Source organism: Hakea prostrata, chromosome 3 (assembly GCF_041222555.1).
Source record: "Hakea prostrata isolate BN-2017 chromosome 3, UWA_Hpros_2, whole genome shotgun sequence".
NCBI lineage: Eukaryota > Viridiplantae > Streptophyta > Magnoliopsida > Proteales > Proteaceae > Hakea > Hakea prostrata.
Genome location: NC_142602.1, coordinates 4,013,495 through 4,038,223, shown reverse-complemented (window position 1 = coordinate 4,038,223; position 24,729 = coordinate 4,013,495). Strand labels below are relative to the sequence as shown.

The following is a 24,729-nucleotide window of genomic DNA, read 5'->3' as shown; positions in this document are numbered from 1 at the left end:
AACTTATTCTATGCTCGGCTCATCCTAATTTATATTGACCCAACTTGGATTCTTAATCTTTCATTGCACATACATACACGATGTATGTAGAGGATATAGGCACAGTAAGTTGCAGTTTTCAGGCATCTACTTAAAACATCATAAACAATGAACTTGAAAATTGATGCAGACAATTTACATTCTAGTAAAACCAAAGTTCATGTAACTTCATATATATGCTGATGGAAACCATATAGTCCACACAGGTTTATGTTAAAGTTTCACTCTTAGTGCTTTAATGTAAAAAGAAATAACCGCACGTCCACCAGTCCATCTCCTCTAATACCTAAAAATCGATCCAAAATTTGGTTGGGATCTTTTCCAACCCCTAAAATGGTTGCAAGGGCTTACAACATTGCAGCTTACTGCCTCCAAGAGGCTGAGTTTCTTCCTTGCCCTTTGACTTCTATAGTTATGGACAAAGAAATGGTAGTAGCCGTAGCAATGAAATCGGTAATGTTTGTGAAACAAGAGAATGAGAAATCCAACTGGAGCGATGAAGATGACAATGGCTTATGGGGTCAGATTGAGTTGCCAGAGTTGAAAAGCAAAGGCGACACATTTCAGTTGGGTGTGGTCACTTAACATTTTCCTTTGTTAGAGTTTTATTAATTGAATCTACTAATTGGATGTGTTATACTGAAGCAACATGGATGGAATTGAGGATTTCCCTGAAGCTATTGTCTCAAATTCTGCACTTGTTCTACCGTCAAGTGGCTACCAGTTGAACGATAATGGTTGAACTTTGAAGGAGAGGTGATGGTTGTTTTTCACTTTTTAATCAATTTGTGTAAGGTGGCTAGGTGTGGGGTGGTTGGGGGGAGGAGATCGATGTGGGGCTCGGTGTGGGTAGAGGGATATTTTAGTATTTTGCAAACAAGCTTAACACGTTACACGTCACTTCTTAAACGGTGTTGGTTACTATAGGACTCAAATGTAATTTTTTACACTAAAAAGACATAGCATTAATTTATATTTTACTAAGAGGACTTACATGTTAAAAAGAGATATTAATGCGTGAACTTAAAGCTAAGACATTTACTTACCAAAAAAACAAAAAAAAGCGCTAAGAAATTTATAAATTTGAAAAGCCTTCGTTTCCCGCACAAATACGATTGTAACGTTACCGACCGACTTATCTTCTTATTTGCCAAAAAAGATAAAGGAGTTTTTTCTCACTTATCGGGCGACGGGATAGATCTCTCCTTCCATTGGCAGGCAACTCGGATGATCGTGAGAAAGGGTTTCATCTTCTCTCACGATCGGAATGAGAAAAATATCTGTTTTCTAGCCCTACCCCGATATGAAGCATTGCCCTAATTCCCCATTTATCTCTTTCTCGATCCGCCAGTAAAACAACTCCGCCGCTTTTCTTTCAGTACTGTTGCTAACTTGTGCTTTTTTGTTTGCGTTTGCATCTCTATTATAGTGTAGGGATGAGGGCTTTGGTTCGAGGGTTTCATCGCAGATTTGATTAATTGCGGATATCTGAACGTGATTTTTTGGAGACGCAGAGCAGGTAGGAGTTGTAAACTTTATTCTCTCTATATCTTTCAGATGCAAATTTACAATTTCTATATCAGATTTTATTTCGGGGGTAAGGGTTACCTAATCGTGATCTGTCTGCAAGTTTATTCAAATTGACAGTTGCAACGCTGCTTCGCGGCTTAACATTCAAAGAGTAAAACCATCACTAATTTGGTATGGGGCACCTCTTTTTGTTATTTCTGGTCTTGCTCAAAATAAATTGTGGCATTATTCAAATTTTCTGCTTGTTTGATTTTCATCCATCTTTTCTATTTTTTCCTGTTTATCTCCTTGACAGGCTAAGAAATATAAAAAAGGGAAGTGGAATGATCAATGATGGGATAGAAGCCAAAATTGAAGCATTCCTTGGTAAGCGATTGGGCTGTCACTGAACTTGTCTAGCGTGAAATAATGTTTCACTTACTATTGAGCTTTTTTTCTTGTCTCTTTTCCTCACATGGATGATGTTTAAAATGTTTACAAACTCAATCAATTGCAAGCACAATCTTATTTTGGTTTTCCCTTCTTTGGAAGTATCAAAGAACAGGCTGTAGTCCAAGAATCTGTTCATACATTTCCAAAGCTTTCCATGCCATTTAGTTCTACCTCTATGATTTGGTGCCTTGTCCTGAAGCTGCTCAAATTGGAGTTTTCTCGTTTGGTTGTTGTTTTGTTCAGTTTTTGCTTGCAGAATGGGAATTATTCTATAAAAATCCTGAACTCATGGTCCTTGGTATTCTGCATTTGCCGCTAGCGTCATGCCAACTTCTTTGAGGAGTTATAGAGGTTATCTGATGGTTGAGAGTTCCTGGAAATCACTGTCGATGAAAGCACAAGACGAATTGTTGTCATCCCATGCAAAATTACTTGTAAAGGGTTGTTGGATCTAGCAATAAGATATCCATATCTTCATTTTGATGTGCCTTACGTATGTGCCTTTCTTTCTTCATTTGTCATGACAGATTCCTATCTTCCTTTCTCAATGAAGCACAAAACTGGGTGGAAAACTGACAAGATTGATGGTGCTCAAATGGCTTTACACCTTCTCCGGACTGCTGTCAAGCTTGGCATAATTCGGTGTTCTCCAGTCTCTGAGGTGTCATCCGTTGGTTGATGAGGCAGGTACATATGAGATTTGAAATAATTAGTTACTTGTATTCTGCTGCACTGATTTCTTTTAATGCAACTTCATTATTTGTAGATGCAAGGTATGATGGTTGGATTATATGGATGGAAATACAATTGCACAATGGATTGTGTCTATATTTAGGCTTGATATTGTATCTAAATTAGGTGATCTATTCCATATGCAACTATTAGGTCTTCAAGTGTGAAACTGACTCACTAAGCAAGTGGGAAAATGTTATAACCAAATGCAAAAGAAATGACCTTTTGGTGGGGCGAGCCTTTGTGTAATGGTTAAGGTGCACCATTGCAACCATCAGGTTGCAGGTTCGAAACATGGAAACTGCCTCTGATGTAGCCATGAATGAGGGCTTCAAATTCAGCCCAATGCTGCCAGGAAATTAGAAAAACAGAACTAAACGAGGGAATTTTGGTTTGGTGCTTTACGGGCGTTGTCTAGGGTTTCCGGAACTAATAGGAAATGTGGCTTTGGCGATAAGGATTGTAGGTCCTAATGAAGGACCATTTAGAGTTTCAGTCTCAATCTATGGTCACCCAACTTTTTGGGGTCCGTCGAGGGACACTAGGAACCCTTGGTTAATGGGGTTAGAGGGGGCTATTATTTGGATTGAGTGTTAGGATCAGGTTGCTGCACATACTTTTGAATAGCAGTATATTCCAGTAGGGGAATGTTGGAGATCTAAATTTGGACCGAATAGCGTTTTTTTAATTAAAAAATGACAACTGATTTTTTTTAAACTAGGACTGATTATTATTATTGATGAAAGTTATATTGCTGCTGTGAGAGTTTATTAGGTATTGATATTTGGTGCGTGGGAGCATTAGATCACTCCACAAATTACGTATGCATGTGTATATATTTGTATGTTGATTCAATTTCGTAGTGGCCTTGTTCATTCCTATAAGCTCACTTATTATATGCATCATGTTGGAAATTAGACCATATGTGGTTAGAATACGACAATTTGCCACAACCTAGCAATTTAAAGATTTAAGGAAATTTGTGGTGGAAAAGCGTTCTTAAATGTGATGCGCTGATGAAGTGCCTTGGTTAGATGACATGTATGGTAGACAAAATGGATAGTTGGAAGAAAAGCTTGGATTTTTCACCTGAAAATAAGCTACCTGATGCAACATGTTATCTGCCTGTCAGAGAATGACACCTTACATCAGTAAAGGGTAATACCACTCATCAACTCTTTCATGTAGTCAATTTATGGCGATAATACAGTAGTTTTGCTCCAAGTAGTAGGTTAATGGTTTATGGAGAGTTGTGGAGGTATGACTTTCCTTGATGTAAGGTGCCCATAAAGCTGGTCAATGAGATCTAGTTGGTGGCGTGGGATGTCGTAAGAAAGGTTGGTTTTCACCCCGGTGGAAAAGTAAGCAACTTAACATTTCATCAAACCCCTTAGAGAATGGCACCTTATATTAATATAGGGTTTACCACCCACTCTATATCCTTGAAAAAACCAATTTAGTCACCTTTATGTGTTGAGCCAAGGTGGTCTGAATTACATATCAATGAACATCAATGGAGCAAGATGCTATTGTAAGGCTGAATGGGGGAATGAAATCATTAATGGGTTGGGGAAGATGAGATAAAGAAAATAATGTTCTATCAATTTGCAAATTATGTATGTATGTTTGCATATATTTATTCTTATTTTTCACATATATACTTGTAAAATTCTTTTGCTAGATGTTGTATGTATATCTAGGATTTTTTTCTTTTCTTGAATCATGGATTGAACAATTACATATCAAACAGGTTCAAGACCCGTCATTGCAATTGTCTAGTATTAGCCGTCAACTATTATGTTGTAAGTTTGTTGGTTCCATTTCATTCCTATAAGCTCACTTATTGCATGCATCATGTCGAAAATTACAACTTATGAGGTTAGAACACGGTAGTCCCTCAAACATAGCAATGTAAGGATTAAGGGATTTGTGGTGGTGTACCCCTCCTCAATGTGATGTGCCGATAAAATCCCTAGGTTTAATGGTATATATGGTAGAGGTGGTGTATGTTGGAAAAAAGTTGGGATTTGTTGCTATACAAAAGTAAGCTATTTGACACAACATGTCATCATGCCCTTAGATAATGGAACCTTACGTGAGTATAGGGATTATCACTTATTGAATCTCTAAAAATCCCCAATTTGTTAGGTTTGACCCTGTTCTCTCGTATAAACACACCTATTAAAAGTATCACATCGACAACCAAACCATATATGGTTGTAATACAATAGTTTTGCTTCAATTAGCAACGTAATGATTTATAGAGATTTATGGAGGTATGTTTTTTCTTAATGTAAGGTGTGACTCGATGAGATGTGATATCTAGTTGATGGTGTGTGATGTCGTAAAGAAAGTTCGAATTTTTCCCTTATGGAATTGTATACTACTTTTGTATCATGTCGTCAGCCATTTAGAGAAATACACCTTTGCAATAGTTTTTCTTTTGGGGGGGGGGGTGTTTCAAAACCACCTTTGCATTAGTATATGGTTAACTACTCATTGTATCTCTCAAAAACCCAACTTGGTCACCTTTATGTGTTGAATCGTGGTGATTTAAATCACATAAAGACAAACAATAGACCTCGATGCTTTCTTAAGGCTGAATGGAAGATTGAAATCAGTAGTTGGTAGAGGAGGACGAGTATGACAAATAGCGTTAGATCGCCCTTTATATTATGTATGTACATATGTGTATATTTAGTGTATAGTTTGCATGTATACTTGCAAAAATTCTTTTGGTAGAAATAGTTTTTCGTAGTTTTTGGAAACTTGATCCTGGCTTATGGGAATAACACTTACTTTTCAAAGAGGCTTCTAGGCTTGTCATGGCAACTGGGTAGCATGTGTCGATGACTATTATGAATATAGTTTTGTTGATTCAATTTATAGCGGCCTTGTTCATACCTATAAGCTCACTTTTTGCATGCATCATGTCAGAAATTAAAGCATATGTGGTTAGAATATGACAGTTTGCCACAACCTGGCAATGTAAAGGATTTAAGGAGATTTGTGGTGGTATACCTTTCTCAATGTGATGTGCTAATAATGACCCTCAATTAGATGACATGATGGCAGATAGAGTGGAAAAGTGGAAAAAAGTTGGGTTGTTGCGCTCAAGAAAAAATAAGCTACTTGATGCAACATGTCATTAATTCGTTGCAGAATGACACTTTACATGAGTATAGGGTATACCACTCATTGAATCTCTGTAAATCCCGAATTCATAGGTCAGGCCTTATTGTCTCGTATAGACGGCCCTATTAAATGCATCATGTTGATAATTAAACTTTTTATGGCGAGAATGTAAGTATGCGTTTGGTAACGTTTCTGTTCTGAGAAACCAGTTCTTATGCAAAACCGTTTTTTAATGTTTCTGTGCTAAAAGACCGTTCTTTGCTTGAAATTGGGCGTTTGATAAATCCGTTCTGAAAATATTTTTAAAACACTAATAGAATATGTTAGTGTTTTTTTTTTCTTTTTTTTTTTTGGGTTGAAAAATAAGTTGGTGTTTGATAAACTTGTTCTAAGGCTTCAATTTGAACCAATTTTATCACTTCCGTTTCTGTTCTTTGGTAAAAACATCTTTTTTATGTTCTACAAAAAGCGTTCTTTAGAACACTTTTCTGACTGGTCCGTTCTTAAAGAACAGAAGAACGAACTGTTTTATCAAACGCCTCTAACCCGTTCTTCCGTTCCCAAAGAACAGAAGAACGCCAAAAACGTTTTTTAAGAACGTTATCAAACGCGCCCAATAGTTTTGCTCCAACTAGTAGCCTAAGGGTTTACGTTGATTTGTGGAGGTATGCCTATACCTTAACATAAGGTGCCCAAAAAGTGGCTTTATGAGATGAGATATCTTGTTTGTGGCATGTGATTTTGTAAAGAATGGTTGGATTGCCGCCTATAGTAAAGTAAGCCACTTAATGTAGCACATCATTAATCTTTTAGAGAATGACACATTTCATTATTATATGGTTTACCACTCCCTCTATCTCTAAAAAAATCCAATTTTGTAAGCTTTATTTGTTAATGCTGAATGGAAGATTGAAACCAGTAATTGTTAGAGGAAGACAACATAATGAAAAAAAAAAAGAGATCTCCTTGCTATCCATTTATGTATGTAAACATATACTTATTCGTATAGTTTGCATGTATAGTTGTGAAAATTCTTATGGAAGAAATGATTGTTTGAATTTCTTGGAATTTCTTTCGTTGGCTCATTAAAAGAACAATGACATATCAAAGTGGCTTCCACACGTTGTGATTCTATGTATGTTTATTTTATTTAGGAGTGAGAGTTGTTTATAACTTAAGCTCACGTGTCACCTAGATCATTTCAGAAATTATATAATATATGGTTAGAATACCACGGTTTGCCACAATTTATCAATTTATCAATGTAATGGCTTGGAAGCTTCTTCTCTAGTTGTGACTTTTGTGATCCTAGGTATGTTTGTTTTACTTAGGAATGGCGTTGTTTATACCTTTAGGTTCACTTATTGCTTATATCTTATAAAAAATATATAATAGGTGGTTAGAATACTGTAGTTTGCCACAACCTTGCAATGTAAAGGATATAAGGAGATGTGTGGTGGTATACTTTTCCTAACTTGATGTGTCGATGATCTCCCTTGATTAGATGATATGATGGCAGATGGAGTGGAAAGTTAGAAAAAGCTGGGATTTTGCGCTTGAGAAAAAAATAAGCTACCTGGTGCAACATGTCATTAATCCATTGTAGAATTCCACCTTACGAGTATAGGGTATACCACTCATTTAATCTCTGAAAATCCTAAGTTTGTTAGGTCCGGCCTTATTGTCTCATATAAAATAACATATTAAATCTATGTCTATAATAAAAAATTTTATGGTGAGAATGCAATAGTTCTGCTCATTCTAGAAGCATAATGGTTTATGGAGATTTGTAGAGTTCTACCTCAACCTTCATTAAGGCACGCATAAAGTGGTTCTATGAGATGAGATATCTAGCTTATGGCGTGTGATTTCGCAAAGATAGGTCAGATTTCCTACCTATGGTAAAGTAAGCCACTTGATGTAGCATGTCATCAGCCTTTCAGAGAATGGCTCCTTGCATTAGAATCGGATTGCCACTCATTGTAGCTCTGAAAATTCCAACTTGGTCATCTCTGTCAGTTGTCTCAAGGTGATTCGAATCACATAACGTTGAATTGCAACAGACTTAGATGCTTTTATAAGGCTGAATGGGAGAATGAACATTGGACTACTCTACAAGTTTTGTATGTATGTATGTGTTGAAGTATATGTAAATTTGGTAGTTTTACTGTTCACGTGAACAGTGTTTTTACTGTTCACGTTACTATTCACGTGAACAATATTATGCTATTGTTTTTATTATATTTTCTATTTTTAATGTGGGAGCCTTGCTACATAAGTTTTGGGAGTTTTTAGAAAGTATAGTTTCTATTTTGGTGGTAGTTTCTATTTTCAGAACTTTCTATGTTAGGAGTTAGGAAGTTACTAAAGTTGTAATATTTTGTTTCCTTTTTCTAGAGGACAATTACTTGTCTCTCAAGTTGTATTAGATTCATTAGAAGCTATAAATAAAAGTGCTTTGTGATTCTAGACTCTTAAGCAAGAATCACGAGCCTTTTCTACTGGTTCTTCATCTCTCTTCTCTTCTTCTTCTTCTCTCTTTCTCTGTTCAAATTCAACTGTTGTTTTGATTATTTAAAGCTTGTTTTCTAACATGGTATCAGAGAAAGTTTAATCAACCTAGGGACTGTTTTCTCTCTCTTGGCTGCCCAGTTTTTTTTTTCCTTTTTCTTATCTAAGGTAGCCCTAACCCTCGCTGCAGTAATTGTGCATGGCTGTCCTTCTTCTTTAACTTTTGAAGCACCAAGTATCTATGTATTAATACTACAAAAAGGCCCTAAGCTTTCTGGGGATATGTCTACCTATTTGATTCAATTGAGGCTGCTACTACCCTTTTTTTGTGTGCAAATCTGAAGTTCAATCTGCACTATATTGATGTCTTGGGATTCCTCTTGATTCTTGCAAAGATATGCCCATAAATCGGATTGCAAGACCTAAGTATTGTCTTCCATTGTTTGTGCTATAAGTTTAGTTGCAAGTCGTATACTAGTACCCCTGTTTCATTGAATTTCTCTCTTCTAAAAAATTCTGCTGCTACCTTCTTGCTTTACTACTGCTTCCGTTGTTTATTTCAGAATCAAGTTTAGCCTTCTTTTTATCTAAAACTTCTACAAAGACCTAGAGGACTACTTTTCCTTCATATCAAGATCTTTTAGAGTTTTAAATCTAGCAGAAGGTTGTTGCTATGGTCCGAGATCTGATATTATTTGCTACTGCAACTACTGTTATTGCACTTCTGAGTGGATTGCTGCAACGACTGCTGCAATTTTGAGATTCCAAACTGGTTCAATATATATATATATATATTTTTTTCCTGATCTAATTTGCTCATGCCTAAGGGTTAGCGATGGTCCAGAATTTTTTTCCCCCCCTTGGTGAACAAGACTTTGTCCTGTGAGACGATTTTCTGCTGCTTGATCAGCTTTATTGGTGAATAATACACTGCTCTGTGGCTGCTACTTTTCCTTCTTGGGTTTCTTTTGTGCTCATACTTTAAGATGCTTGTCACTGGTCATCATTAATTGTCCACGTGTAATGCTACACGTGAGGGGGAGAATGGTACCTTATTCTATATCTACTCAAGATGTGCTGATGGATATTATTTGTGAAGATCTTTGCCCTCAACTTATGGCATTCTACAACAATATCATTACCTATCTTTACCTATATTGCCCTTTTACCTACCTACTTGATTTGTAGTAACCCATACTACCTAACCTACTTGGTCTGCAGTAACCTATACTGTCTTTTACCTTGCCTACTTGGTCCGCAATAACCCATATTGTCTTTTACCTTTCCTACTTGATCCGCAGTAACCCATACTGTATTTTACCTACCTACTTGGTCCGTAGTAACCCATACTACCTTACCTACTTGGTCCGTAGTAACCCATACTGTCTTTTACCTTACCTACTTGGTCCGCAGTAACCCATACTGTCTTTTACCTTACCTACTTGGTCCGCAGTAACCCATATTGTCTTTTACCTTACCTACTTGGTTCGCAGTAACCTATACTGTCTTTTACTTTACCTACTTGGTTCACAGTAACTCGTATTGTCCTTTACCTACCTACTTGGTCCGTAGTATCCCATACTACCTTACCAACTTGGTCCACAATAATCAATATTGTCTTTTACCTACCCATACTCTACCTGTTACTTGCCTTATTGTGAAGCATTTATATGGACATTGGAGTTGCAATTTTGAAGATTTAGCATGGATATTTCTCCCTACTACCGGCATTATATGGATAGTGTCGTTGATCCTGCTATACTTATGGACTTTGTTCGTCTTCAACATCGTCGCTTGTTCTTAATATTGGATGGTTCTATTGACATGAAGAATTAAAGTTTTTTTTAAGTTGGTGTTGATTATCTCCTGGGTGAAGTTTTCTCAGTGTTTATCGACATCTGCCATTGCTACACGATTCAAGATTGGTGCTACTTTTCAAGTTTATTCTTATTGTGCAAGCTGAAGTTTTCTTTGTGTACACTCCAGCTTGAGGGGGAGTGTTGAAGTATACGTAAATTTGGTAGTTTTATTGTTCACATTATTGTTCACGTGAACAGTGTTTTTACTGTTCACGTGAACAGTAAATACAGCTTTTACTGTTCACGTGAATAGTCACGTGAACAGTATTATGCTATTGTTTTTATTATATTTTCTATTTTTAATGTGGGAGCCTTGCTACATAAGTTTTGGGAGTTTTTAGAAAGTATAATTTCTATTTTGGTGGTAGTTTCTATTTTCAGAACTTTCTATTTTAGGAGTTAGGAAGTTACTAAAGCTGTAATATTTTGTTTCCTTTTTCTAGAGGACAATTACTTGTCTCTCAAGTTGTATTAGATTCATTAGAAGCTATAAATAAAAGTGCTTTGTGATTCTAGACTCTTAAGCAAGAATCACGAGCCTTTTCTACTGGTTCTTCATCTCTCTTCTCTTCTTTTTCTTCTCTCTTTCTCTGTTCAAATTCAACTGTTGTTTTGATTATTTATAGCTTGTTTTCTAACAGTATGTATGTCTGAATGTATAATATATTTTCATTGTCAGCATATGTACTTGTGAAAACTTTTTGGGTAGTCTTAGTTTTTGTATTTCTTGGAAATCTATTTTAATGATTTTTTTTTTTATCATGGATCAAAATTTTTACTTATCAAATAGGCTTCCAGACTCGTCATGGCAATTGGTTAACTAGTACCTACAGCTAATGTGATTATGGTTTTGTTTGTTTAGTTTATTAGTGCCCTTGGTTATTCCTATAAGCTCACTTATCGCATGCTTCATGTCGGAAATTAGATAATATGTGGTTAGGACATGACAATTTGCCACAACCTAGCAATGAAAGGATTCGACGAGATCTGTGGTGGAAAGCCTTTCCTAAATGTGGTGTGCCGATAAAGTCCCTCAATTAGAATACATGAATGGTAGATGGAGTGTAAAGTCTAAAGAAAGTTGGGATTTTGTACCTGATAGAAAAATAAGCTACTTGATGCAACATGTCATCAGCATTGTCAGACAATGGCACCTTAGATGAGTAAGGGTGTACCATTCATTGAATCTCTCAAAATCCCGAGTCTATTACGTCTCGTCTTGTTCTCCCTGATAGGCTAGCTTATTAATGTATCATCCCAGTGATCGAACCATTTATGGCGATAATACAGTAGTTTTGCTTCAACTAGCAGTGTTATATTTATGGAGATTTTTAATGGTACCTTTCCTTGATGTAAGGTACCTATAACCTGGCCGATAAGATGAGATGTCTAGGTGATGGTGTGTGATGTCGTAAAGAGAGGTTGGGTTTTGCCTCTATGGAAACGTAAGCCACATATTGTAGCATGTTATATGCCTTAGGGAATGGCACCTTGCTTTAGTATAGGGTTTACCATTCACTCTTATGTCTAAAAAATCCAATTTGGTCGCCTTTATGTTGATTCAAGGTGATTAGAATCATATAACGATGAACAACAACGAACCTAGATGCTTGTGAAAACTCAAATGCTAGATTAAGTGTTTGTATTTCTTGGAATTTTTTTGTTGGCTCATTGAAAGAACAATTACCTATCAAAGGGGCTTCCAGACCCGTGATGGCAACTTGATAGCACAAATGCATTTCAACTGTGATTCTAGGTATGTTTGTGCTATTTAGGAGTGGTGTTGTTCATATCTTTTAGTTCTCTTATTGCCTACGTCATGTAAAAAAAAAAAATAATATGTGGTCAGAATATGGTAGTTGCCACAACATAGCAAAGTAAAGGATATAAGTAGATATGTGGTGGTATGCTTCTTTGAATGTGCTGTGCCGATAATGTCCCTTGATTAGATGACATGACGACAGATGAATTGGAAGTGAGGAAAAAAGCTAGGATTTTGCGCCAGAGAAAAAATAAGCTACTTGATGCAACATTTTGTTAATCTGTTGCAGAATGACTCCTTACATGAGTATAGAGAATACCATTCATTGAATCTTGATGCTTTTATAAGGCTGAACGGAAGAATGAATTCAGTAATTGTTAAGAGGAAGACGAGATAAAAAATAACATTAGATCTCCCTACAACCTATGCATGTTTGTATGCACATATTTATATGTATACCTCACACACACTTATTAAAATTCTTATGGAAGAAAATGGTTGTTAGCATTTCCTAGAATTTTTTTTTTTGGCTCATTGAAAGAACAATGACATACCAAAGAGTCTTCCAGACTCGTCATGGCTACTAGGTAGCATGTACACACGACTATTGTGATTCTACATATGTTTATTCTATTTAGGAATTGCATTGTTCATAACTTTAAGCTCACGTATTGCCTAGATCATGTTGGGAATTATTTTATGTGGTTGGTAGATGGCAGTAAGCTGCAACCTTGCAATGTAAAGGATTTGAGGAGATTTGTGATGGTATACCTTTCTCAACGTGATGTACTGATAATGGGTGATACGGCAGTTTTCTTGTACCTTATCTGAAACTTCAAGTTTGAATGAGAGCAGGCAGGATCAAGGAGTGCTAGTGGGTGGAGATCATTTGAGAGGCTTACAGTATGCAATGGATTGCTGGTATTCTGATTGAAAAATGGCAGATGAGTTTTTGACGAGGCTGATCAGATTGATCTTGCAGTCCTTCACTTGAGTATCCCCCAATGTATCGGTAAGAAATTATCAGGATCACTGCTTTGCTGCGTATTGCAGTTGGAAGAGGGCAAATCTTGTTGCTGAAGATGCTAGATATTATTTACTGTCAACATGGGTGGAAGCTCTATAAGACTTCGGATGGATGGGAGAGCTTGTAGATCAGTTTATAAGGAATTGGTGGAGGCTGATCGAGTCGATTTTTACATTGCCACTACCACAGCAACAGGTTTTACTATTGAATTGGTCTGATTGATGGTTTGATCAATTCTTGAACAGAGGAGATGATTGTCCCATTCCGGAGAGTATTTGAAGTCTGGTAAAAAGAGCTTTCATCAGGCAATATGCAACTGTTCACTCACGTTTACAGGCTGTTGTCTGTGATTACCTACCTAAAAGTAAGGAAAATGCTATTTCAATTCATCCTAGGCTTGCTTTAACTAATTGGATAGCTTTTGCCTTCTTTTACTGTATCTTCTTATCCAGTCTTTGCTGCTGTTTATTTGCATTCATATGCAACATCTATTTCTTGGTCATTTTATTTTGGAACTATGGACTATGTTGGGAGAATCATATAGTTGGAGACTTGAAGTCATCATAGGCAACTGATTTACCCAAAACCTGTGAACATGAACATTGTCTTTGCTATCGATGGATTCTGAGTTGAGCTCATTAACCTGTAAAATCTATCCAAGCCCAATATAAATGGAGTGAGACAGAAGGTAGTCATTAGAACTTTCTATGTATCTACTTTTTGTAGAAGGTAATCATTATTCTATTTATCTAAAATTATTACTGACAGAAAAAGTTGCATGTGATTGTAAAATTTTGTTTGCATTATGTTCTGCTGCTCTATCATGGTTAGGTTTGATTCCCTTTCGTAATTCACAGTTTTAGGTCTTTATCCTAAAACCTAGCCTGAGAAATTTCATTTAATTTTGAAACGTGCAAAGGTCATACAATGGGCATTTGCGTATTGAATGGTTTTTCTTTTGCAACAAAAGAAAAATGTACAACGGAATAGTTGCTTACTGATACAGAATAAAGATGTAAAACTCTCCAAAATCTATAATTCTATATCAAGGTCATTCTGCTGCATTATTTCCAATTCTTAAATGATCCCCTGGCCATGAATCCCCTGGACTAGATATTTGATTTATTGGCGCTGTGGATGCCAGGTGCAGCTGCCAGGTTAGTTTTTCTAAGACAGTGTCATCTTCCACTCTATCCTGTTTTGGAACTGTTTTAGACTCCCGTCTTTGCAGTATGAACCATGGGGTTTTCTTCTCAGCAGACTCACTACTTCTGCACATGCATTTTGTTGGCTCTTTCCATCCCATTAGTGCCTTAAACTCTGGTTCAAAGTTTGCTTTGATGCCTTGGAAAATTTGAAAGCATCCCACCACCCGAGTATTTGTATCTCCAAATACACACCAGCTTCTGCTGGTCCTTGGTTCCCAATTGAGCTTCCATCTGTTTGAGCTTGTACCATGTCAGTGAATGGAGGATGGGCTGTGGAACTAACTTCAAAAAGTATCTTGAGTGCTTTTCATATTGTTTTCCCATGTTGACAAGTCACTAGCATATTGTCTTTCTCATCTTCAGCCTCTTGAGATAATCCTCACCTGGATTCCATTGAGATCCCTCTAGACTTTACAAGGTCATTAATTGGCTGTTGACCCATCAATAATCTTCACCCAAATAAAGACCGTCTTGAATATTTTTCCTCCCAGCCTGCCATCTTGATTTCAACACAAAAATCCCATGCGACCAAACTTACCAGTGGCATTGATCTTGAACAGTAGTCTCTAGGGACACATTGGAAAGCAAACAATGGAGGATATAGATATCGGAACCATCCTTCACCTAATTTTATTTGGTGTAATGGGGAATTTTACAGTTTACTTTGGTGCATGTTTTATACTAGATGTGAGATTGGGGCATGAAATCAATCTCAGAAGATGCAAATAGGAGTTTTGAAGAGCCTTATCTAGTTGTGGCCCTTGTAGGTGTACCTAGTTCAGTTGAAATTTCTGAAAAGCAAGGTATTGGTGTCTGTTAAAGTATAAGGATAGTGGTATCTAAAGTGACTATAAATTTGTTTTTCCTGGATTCATTAATAAATATCCGAAATTACTTTTTAGACATTTTTTTTATGGATGAATGAAATAATCTTTAACCAAAGCCCCATAGGGGAAGAGAATATACAAGGAGAAAGGGAGGGAGGGGGGATTACTTCCTACTAGATGGCATATGTTGAGAGCCTAGACCCCAAGAGACAATAATATTCCTGTTCCTTAGGGTATCCAAAACTAGGGGATGGGGGAGAGATAGTACTTTATTAGAGACAATAAGGCAAATGGCTCTCCAAATCACATATAGGGATCTAGATTTGGAGGTCTGTCTTCTGAGGTTCCGTTCCCACTGTAAGTAAGAGACCACAACACTAAACACCAATTTACCAACCAGCTTGCAAATGGAAGAGCCACCAAAATGTTTAGAAAACCAAACCCAAACCCTAGAAAACCTTAAGAGGCGTTTAGAGCAAGGCCAAATGGAGGTGATGGCTTTTGCTCAAATGGTTCGGCAGAAGGGGCTAGAAAAGAAAAGATGGTCTATTTCTTTAGGGTCATTCTAACATAAGGTGCAATTGGGGTTGACATTGAGCTAATGATTGATAAGGATGACTAGGTGGAGAGACAATGGTTAAAGGCTCTCAAAGTGGAAAAGGCATGCTACAATATATGACCCTTCAACCAATCCAAGGGGTGCCAAGCAACAGGGGGAGGGGTGGCGGATGAGGTTCCATGCGGTAACAGGTGGAGAAGAGGCTTAGAAGGGGAGGGTAACCAAATAATTCTATCATTAGGAGGGAGTGAAGGGAAGGGAGATAGGACTAGACTTGAGTGAGACAAGGGAGGGAGTGAGGAGGGGAGCTCAAGAGTGTCGGAAATGAACTAAAAGTGGGGTACAACTTTAGGGATATACGGGTTGCATAGACCTGACGAAGACCCAAAAGAGAGTATAGGATACCTAGATGGTTTCAGGTATCGAGCCAAAAGAAGGTGGAATCACCATCAACAGTTTTAGTCAAAATAGCTGGGTGACAAAAGGGGTCTAATTTGGAGGTGTTTCTTCCAAACCTAGGAAGGATTAGAGGGGAGAGACACAATCCAAATGGAGTCATTTCTCAACAAGTGGGTGTAGACCAATTGTCCCAGATGTAATCATGTTTAGGTGAGATCTTCCAAATAAGCTTGAGCAGGCTAGCACAATTGTGTTATGAGTCATACGGAAACAAAGACCACCATAAGATTTGGGACGACGGATAGAAGGTTAACTTATGGTGTGGAGAAACCTTGGGGACTCTCGGCCTTTTCAAAGAAAAGCACTTAGGAGGGATTTTGCATTAGATAGTGTCTAGGCAGGGAGAAGACGCCAAACTAATAAAGGTAGGAGGATTGAAGAAATGAACTAATCAGGACCATCCTACCAGTGAAGAAGAGAAGTCTACTTTTCTTCTTGATTTGGTCAAGCATGGTCAAACAATTATGATTAGTGAGCCCATTCGAGATGAGGGGAAGAGCAATGTAAGAGACAAGGAAGGTTCACCAAGGGAGAAGATAGAGTACTGTTAGCTGTAGGAGATCAGTTTTGGTGGAGTTAGAGTCTTAGAGACACCGTTTGGGAAGAGGATGGATTTTTTGTACGTTGGCACAGAGATCGGAGAGGGATTCAAAGAGGGTAAGGAAAGAGAAGATAGAGAAAGTGAGGAGTGGGAGGGTTTGTAGGAGATCCTTAGGCTGTCGAAAGAAGCATGGTGGGTGAGATTGAGAGCCTTACACTTAGGGATGGGGTGCTGATCGGTCTTGGCTTAGATGATGGAGCAGAGGAACCCAAAAGCCATGGAGAAGAGGAAATGGGAGAGAGGGCACCCTTGGTGGATTCCTACCCAAGAGGGATAGAACCAACGGGGAACCATTGACGATCATAGAGAGGCAGGGGGAAGAGATTCAATCTTTGATCCAGGGATGAAAGGAGGAGGGAACCCAATAACAGCTAGGACAAAATCCTGACGGGTGGAGTCAAAGGCTTTGTCAAGATCAATTTTGAGGAGAGCTGCTGGAGAGTGGGAGAAGGGTTAATGCCTTGCATGATATCAACACAAAGGAGAATGTGTCCACCAATACTTGTACCTATGATGAGGTAAATTGGTTCTTGTTGACAAGGGAGGGATGACGAACCGGATGCCATTGGCTAACGCTTTATTAATGAGCTTGTAGAGGAGGTTGCAAAGAGAGATGGGCCTAAAGTCAGAAAGAGAGGTGGCTCTTGGCTTTTGGATTGAGGCAAAAGGAAGGTTTCATTAATAGAAGAAAGCTAGGAGGGATTGAGGAAGAAGCTACGGACTGCCTTAATGAGCACTTCTTATAGGAAGCTCCACAAAGCTTTGAAGAAGGCCATATTGAAGCTGCTTGGGCCCGGGGCATGATTGGGCTTATGGGAATTAATGACAGCAAGAATTTCTGTATTAGAGGGAGTCAAGGAAAGAGTCAGTGATGAAATTATTAATTAGATTGGGGGGAGGCAGAGGTGGCGGGTGGGGGGAAGATGGAGAAGTTGGTGATCATCTTCACTTAATGCCATCAACATCCTGAAATGCAAACACCATTGGCAAATATGTGAGAGGGGATCTAGTTGAAGTTGTGGAGAGTAATAGTTGTTGAAGTCCTTAGGCATCTTTCTAAATGTCCAGACCAATTTTAGCCCAAAAAATGGTGGAAAAAATGGGCTGGAAATGGAAGAACTAGAGAAGGAAGGCGAAAAGAAAAGGAGAAGAGAATGCATTTGGAACTGAAACAGCGCACAGGATAGGCCTTATTTCCCTCAAATATTGTCCTTTCCTTGCAATTGGTCTTGCCTAGGTGCCTATCAATCGCTAAACTTGGTGTTGTGACAACTGCAGTTCTCTTTTTGGGGTAAATTGCAGCTGAGATTACCAACATTTAAGAAAACTACATATGGCACACCTCTTTTTTTAACTATTATGTCTTTGGGTCTTAAGGAAAGGTGACAGTAGTCAGGCTTAACTAGTTTTAATCATGTGAGTTTAAACATACAACAATTTGAGCTGAATATAATACTCGAAGTCTGCCCGGTATTCGTATTTATATGTTGTATGGTACTGGTATTTTTTTTTAATTTAAAAACTTGTAGAATATTGATCCTTGTAGATCATTGTTATGATGGTAAAATAGTAACTGGCAAGTTGTTGTAAGACTTGAAAGCTCAATGTCTCGATGTTCATTAGCACATCTCTCAAATCTTTTGATGAAACATTGAAGCCCTCAACTCTTAACAAATTTCTCAATTCAGTTAGCTGATACTTGTACAAATCATGTTTCACCATTTATCTCAATCCAGGATGTACTCACATTTTTTACTCAGACACCATTTTAATAGTTATTTTGAGATTATCCTTTGTGTTTTGTCTCTTACATCGGGAATATCATGTAACTCCTTATTCAGTTATTTGTGCATTTGATGACATTTGCTGTAAACACTTTAACCACTTCAAGCAGTTACCTGAACTTACCACCTATAGCGGCAACCTTGGTTATTCTGAATGTTCTCTTTTTGTATTACAAGTTGGACAATGCTTGAGCAGCCTGCTCGCTGAGCTTATATTGGTTCCTAGGAAGTTTTATAGCCATGACTGTGAAGACCCAGGGTCGAGTCTCCTCCCCTTCAACTTTCACGTGGAGGAACCACCCTTCTCTTGCCCTCTCTTGTTATGTAAGCCCCTTTTGTTTGTAATGTAGTAGGTTCCTTTATGTAAAATCCAAATAATATGTTTAATTGACAAGATATTCTGACGCAGGTCTTTGTAATTGTTGGTATCTGTCATTGCATTAGGCCATCAAGCTAAAAGAAGCTGCTGAAAATGTCTCTGATCTGCAGCATCATGAGAATGCTAGCAGTGATATTTGACTTCCATGCTAGAGACAAAATCAGCCTAGAGGGACTCTTCATAACATAACTATGGAAAGTAGTTTTCTCGTATGAAAATTCAAAGGTTGCCTAGAAGTGGGTAGAGTGTGCTCCAGGTATTCTTTTCCTCTTTGCCTTCCTTGTCTCTATTTTATCTTTTCATAAGCATGAACTCTAGAAGGTCCAAGTTTATTTCTTTGCTCCCGAGGTATTTTTCTTTTACCATTTGCCCTCCAGGTCTAGTGTTCTATGCTTTTGTGACCTTCTTCAAGAACCAAGTTTCTCCTCACCCATGGAAGGGTCTCTCATTCACCACAGGGGCTCATGGTGATCATTGACCCCCAAAGGAATTTTCAAGCCCATAGTGGGTTGAGCCTTCCTCCATAGGGGGAGGAAACTTGCCTCATTCAAGGTGATACACCCTACTGGAAGTGAATCCTTAATATTACCCTACTATTTATTAAGATTAGAAAAGTCTTTACAAGGAAGAAATTAGAGAAAGCTGAGATTTTTTTAAATGATTTTAGTTAGAAAGTTGAAAGCAAAACAGTGTCTTCACATGAGCGTCCAAATCTTTGACTACGACTTAGAAACAATTGCTGGAAATTTGGACTAAAGGCAGGAGGGTAATAATATTTTCCCTACTATTTATTAAGATTAGAAAAGTCTTCACAATGACGAAATTAGAGAAAGCTGAAATAAGAAAAGATCTTAGCTAGAGATTGAAAGCAAAAAAATGTCTCCACGTTGACTACAACTTAGAAACAATTGCTGGAAATTTGGACTAAAGGCACCCGGTTGTTATTTTTTTCTTGTATCATCATTTCCATTCAACCTTTTCAAGTAGCTTGTTGGCTGGAATAGAGAATGAACTATACCTATACCTATACCTATACACTCGAGTTTTGAAAAATCACAAAATAACATGGTTTTGCGAAACTTTATTGATAGTTTTATTATAACTTAAATTGTTTGTGACCGGGGCTAACCCAAAACAAATGAAATGTACCTAAAATTGTATTCGAGCGGTTAACCAAATCAATCAAATGTAAGAACCTGATATCTAAACATATTTTTTCAGCTACAACTAGAATAAACTTGGACATGTTGATTTCTTCATGCTGATGACATGTATTGCACTTTAATTAGAGAATGATTAAGGTTTCTAAAATTACTCCAAAATTTAATATAATTGGAAGACCTAGACTCCCTCCTAATTACATACCACCATGTATTGCTTCCGCTTCCTTATAAAAAGAGTGGGTTATCATTCTCAATTTATCAGGACTTTTTTTCTTCTGTGGTGGTAAAATCAGGCCAAATTTTCAATTCTTCAATTTCTGCCCTTCGAAGTTTCAGAAGCTTCGATTACCCCCCAAAAAAAAAAGAAATTCGGTGCGAGTAGACCTTGACCCTGAAACTGTGAGACACTGCCTTGTGGTCAAATCTGAGAGTTGAAATCTGCAAATCCAGTTCCATTTCAGCAAAAGTTCCTTACAGTTACTTGAGAGTAAGACACACCTCTTTGTCCCCCCCCCCCCCCCCCCCCACTAAGCCCACCACATTTGACTACTCTACTATATTTGACACCACTGGAAGCAGCAAGAAAAGCAAGAGGAAGAAACAAAGCTCTAGATATGTTATGCAGATGACGAGAAGCACAACTCCTTCCACTGCAGTAGAATTTCTTCTGTTCCTTTGCTTCCTCCCTTCAGCAACTGCACTACTAGGCTTCAACTGCACTACCACTGCAACATGTTCAGCTATGATCGACTACGTTTCTCGCTCGAACTACAGCCTTGGCTACATAGCCAAACTCTTTGGTGTCAGCTACATCTCCTTATACGGTGCAAACTCTTTTCCACTCTCAACCTCTCCCGTTCATAGAGTCCACAAAAATCACACCATCAGGGTTCCCTTCCAGTGCAGTTGTGGCCAGGGAATTGGAATTTCCAATAGAGTCCCTGTGTACACTGTAAAGAAAGGAGATTACTTGAATTACATTGCAAACGAACTTTATTCTGGATTGGTGACATACCAGGAGATTGCTACTGTGAATGACATTTCCAACCCAAATTTGATCTATCCAGAGCAGCAGCTGTGGATTCCGCTACCCTGTAGCTGCGACAGAGTGGAAGGTGATCAGGTCGTCCATAATGGACATGTGATAGTGTCGAATCGGAGTACAATGGGGCAGATCGCTGACAAGTATGGGTTCAACACAAGTACCTTGTTGAAGCTCAATGGGTTGACCCGGGATGATCAACTTCACGTCGGTCAACTCATCGATATTCCTCTCAGAGGTTAGTATACAAACTTCCACCTTTCTTGTGTCTGCTGATCTAATCTTGCTTGCTAATAACTCTTTCAAAATCAGTTTTTAAGTTAGGAGAATCATTCGAGTCGAGTAAAAAAAATCATCAAACCTGTTTAAAAAGTTGTTAGAATTAGTCCGAATGTGTTTTGAGTTGACTTGACAACTCACCCTTTTCCGAGTACCAAAAAAATTAAAAAAAAAAAGGTATCTCTCTCCTTTCTGTTGATGATCTTAGGGAGATGCAGTGAACTCTCCTGGTGGAGCATGGTGGAGCATGGTGTGTCGAGTCAAAACGACTCAATCGAACTTTTTCATAGTGCATTTTCATTCCATCTATGTTTGTATTGATTCTATAGTATTGTAATTTGTTAGAGTTGATGGTTTGCTTACCTTGTTCATCTAGAAAATTACCATCATGGTGTAAATCAAAGTGTTTTTTTCTTTCTTTCTTCTTTAAATCAATTTGGAGGAATCCATTGATTTAACATCAAATCATGAAATTTGAATAATTACAATTTTTAGGCATTATTTTTACCCCCATTGAATCTTGATTTTGATGATCATCTAACAAATGTCATCAAATGGTTATTAAAAATTCATGATTCGACGGATTTGAAATCCCTAGAATCATATAACCAAGGGTACTATTTGGAATCATGTGATTTTTTTTTTTTTTTTTTTTGAACCAGTAGCAAGTTGCAGATTATTACATATATCGTCAAGGAGAGTTGAAATCATAACCTCTTAAGTATGAGGTGTTAGTCATTGCCAATTGATAAACCATTTGATGATAATCAATCACGTGATTTTTTTTGCATACAATGGTCGGGATGATATATAATGAATAGTGAATTAAGGTAGTTGAATATATATATTTTTTAAAATAAACAATAGGTGGAAAAAAATGATTATATGCCCCTATATTGGCAAGGGGCATTAAGAAGATTCAAACCCCTGTTTGTGTGGACAATTTGAAATGGGATATTAAGTACTTAGCTAGAAAATTTGTAGGTTGAATTTCTTCTCCAAGGGAGACCGAGCGCTCTCCGCCGGGGCCCCCCGGGAGGTTGCGCCTTCCACTACCGGTTCCGGGCTTTGTAGCTCGGATCTACTTTGTTTCGTTGGTGTGGTTACCAAAAGTGCACAGGGCATTAGTATTTTAGGGCACTACAGCTCTAGTTTCTTGTAGTGCGTTTATGTTTTTTGGGGGGTGGGTGGGGGCAAAACTATCTTGTAATATTGTTACAGAATGTTTAAACTTAAACTCAAAGCAAGCATTTATGATTTGGAAGTTTTTTTTTTTTTTTTTGCAGCATGTAAATCCATGGTCGGCAACAATTCACTTGACTACATGCTACTTGTTCCTAATAGAACAAAACTATTAACTGCTGACAACTGTGTCCAATGCACCTGCGATTCATCGAATAACTGGACGTAAGTCTTATTTTATCTTTTAATTTCCATAATGCTTTAATCTTATAACGATTTGGTGAGTTTCTAGTTTATTTAATTTAAATTTATGGAAATCTATATCTTACTGGTTTTTTGCATTTTTATTGTCTAGATTACTCTGTGAGCCAGCCCAGGGGACTAAACCATCCAATTGGACACAATGCCCTCCCATGCAATGTCAAGGTGGTTCAAACCTTGGAGATACCATGTCACCTTGCTCCACCTGTTCGTATGCTGGATACACTAATCAATCTATATTAACAACCCTCACCAAAACTTGTAGCATTGTTGGTGTGGAAAGGAAGGACACCCATGTGAATTTGAGAAGGAAGCTTGCAATTACAGGTAACATTCATTTTAGTTATGAAGCAATGTTATTAAATTTTGAACTAGAGTTTCAGTGATTTTCCAAACTTATCTTGGATTATAATTTGATTACTGAGATGTATGTGGCCCATGGGGTCTTCCTTTGATTACAGCTATCTCTTTGGTGGCCGGGATTGGGATTACGATAATTCTAATAGTCCTATATTGCTCTTGGACAAGGAAATATAACAAAAATAAGGATATTGATGTAGAGACTTTTCTGAAGAATAACGGATCCTTGGTTCCACAAAGATATAGTTATTCAGAGATCAAGAAAATTACTGATTCCTTCAAAGAAAAACTAGGTGAAGGAGGTTATGGTTGTGTGTTCAGAGGAAAGTTAATTGACGGTCGTTTGGTGGCAGTTAAGATTCTCAATGAATCCAAAGGGAATGGAGATGAATTCATTAATGAGGTTGCAAGCATTAGTAGGACTTCCCATGTCAATGTTGTTGCTCTTCTTGGTTATTGTTTTGAAGGGATTAGAAGAGCCCTTGTATATGAGTTCATGCCTAATGGATCTTTGGAGAAGTTCATATATGGCAAAGAATCATCTATTGCACATCCTCACCTTGGATGGGAAGTGTTATTCGATATTGCTATTGGAATTGGCCGGGGACTAGAGTACCTACATCGTGGTTGCAATACACGTATTCTGCACTTCGACATAAAGCCACATAACATACTTCTAGACGAGGACTTCTGCCCTAAGATCTCTGATTTTGGACTTGCAAAACTATGCCCAAGGAAAGAGAGTAAAGTATCAATGAAGGATAGGAGAGGGACTCCCGGATATATTGCACCAGAAGTGTTTTTCCGAACTTTTGGAGAAGTCTCATACAAGTCAGATGTTTATAGTTATGGGATGATGGTTTTGGAAATGGTTGGAGGAAGAAGGAATATGAAATTGTCAGCAGATCATACTAGTGATGTATACTTCCCACGTTGGATCTACAGGCATTTTAAGTTTGATCAGAAGCTGGAACTGGAAGGGGTCACTACTACGGTGGAAGAGGAAATTGTGAAGAAAATGAGTTTAGTAGGGCTATGGTGCATCCAAACGAATCCATTAGACCGGCCTTCAATGAGTAAAGTTGTTGAAATGTTGGAAGGTAGCATTACTTCATTGGATATACCACCAAAGCCTTACATGTGTTCTCCAAGAATGTCTAGAGATTGTTCTAGCACTTAGACTCGAAAGGTATTTGGTGATATAATTTTATATGATAGAATTTCCTATTCATCTGATGGAACATCAAATTTCTCAATCCCTCTAATTCTCTACCAAATTTCTAAGATTAGGATGCAAGAAAGCGATGAGAGAGGTTTGCTAGCTAGTTGAGATAAACATCTAACAGAGATAGAATACCTAATAGCGCTAGTAAAGTTTATGAGACCTACTATTTTCAGAATAATTCATCTACCTATACGGAAGCTATGAGATCTACGGGTCCCATGTGATATGTACTACATGTTAATAAAGTCTTCTCAGTTTGACAGTTTCTATAGTTACTATTTATTCACTTCATTTGTTTTGTTTATTTTAATAATCTTATTTTGGACACAAATCACTTCATGCAATTTGGCATGGATAAAATTATATCTTATAT

General features: G+C 37.7%; 1 protein-coding gene across 10 annotated transcripts; it reads left to right on the top strand.

The window, feature by feature from the left end:
- The first annotated feature begins 1,166 nt into the window (after window positions 1–1,166).
- LOC149020133 (rust resistance kinase Lr10-like) lies at window positions 1,167–24,676 on the top strand. 10 transcript variants are annotated; one of them, XM_089148222.1, is made up of 11 exons: window positions 1,167–1,740; window positions 1,865–1,935; window positions 2,529–2,688; window positions 12,713–12,765; window positions 12,856–13,391; window positions 18,643–18,789; window positions 18,875–19,100; window positions 20,587–21,287; window positions 22,615–22,735; window positions 22,866–23,098; window positions 23,233–24,676. In XM_089148222.1, the coding sequence occupies exons 8-11, from the start codon at window positions 20,627–20,629 to the stop codon at window positions 24,309–24,311; spliced, it is 2,094 nt and encodes a 697-aa protein (XP_089004348.1). In that variant the 5' UTR covers window positions 1,167–1,740; window positions 1,865–1,935; window positions 2,529–2,688; window positions 12,713–12,765; window positions 12,856–13,391; window positions 18,643–18,789; window positions 18,875–19,100; window positions 20,587–20,626; the 3' UTR covers window positions 24,312–24,676. The 10 variants fall into 10 exon arrangements, with proteins under 10 accessions (XP_089004348.1, XP_089004349.1, XP_089004345.1 ...); XM_089148223.1 differs by lacking the exon at window positions 12,713–12,765; XM_089148219.1 differs by having other exon boundaries at window positions 12,713–13,391.
- The last annotated feature ends 53 nt before the right edge of the window (window positions 24,677–24,729 follow it).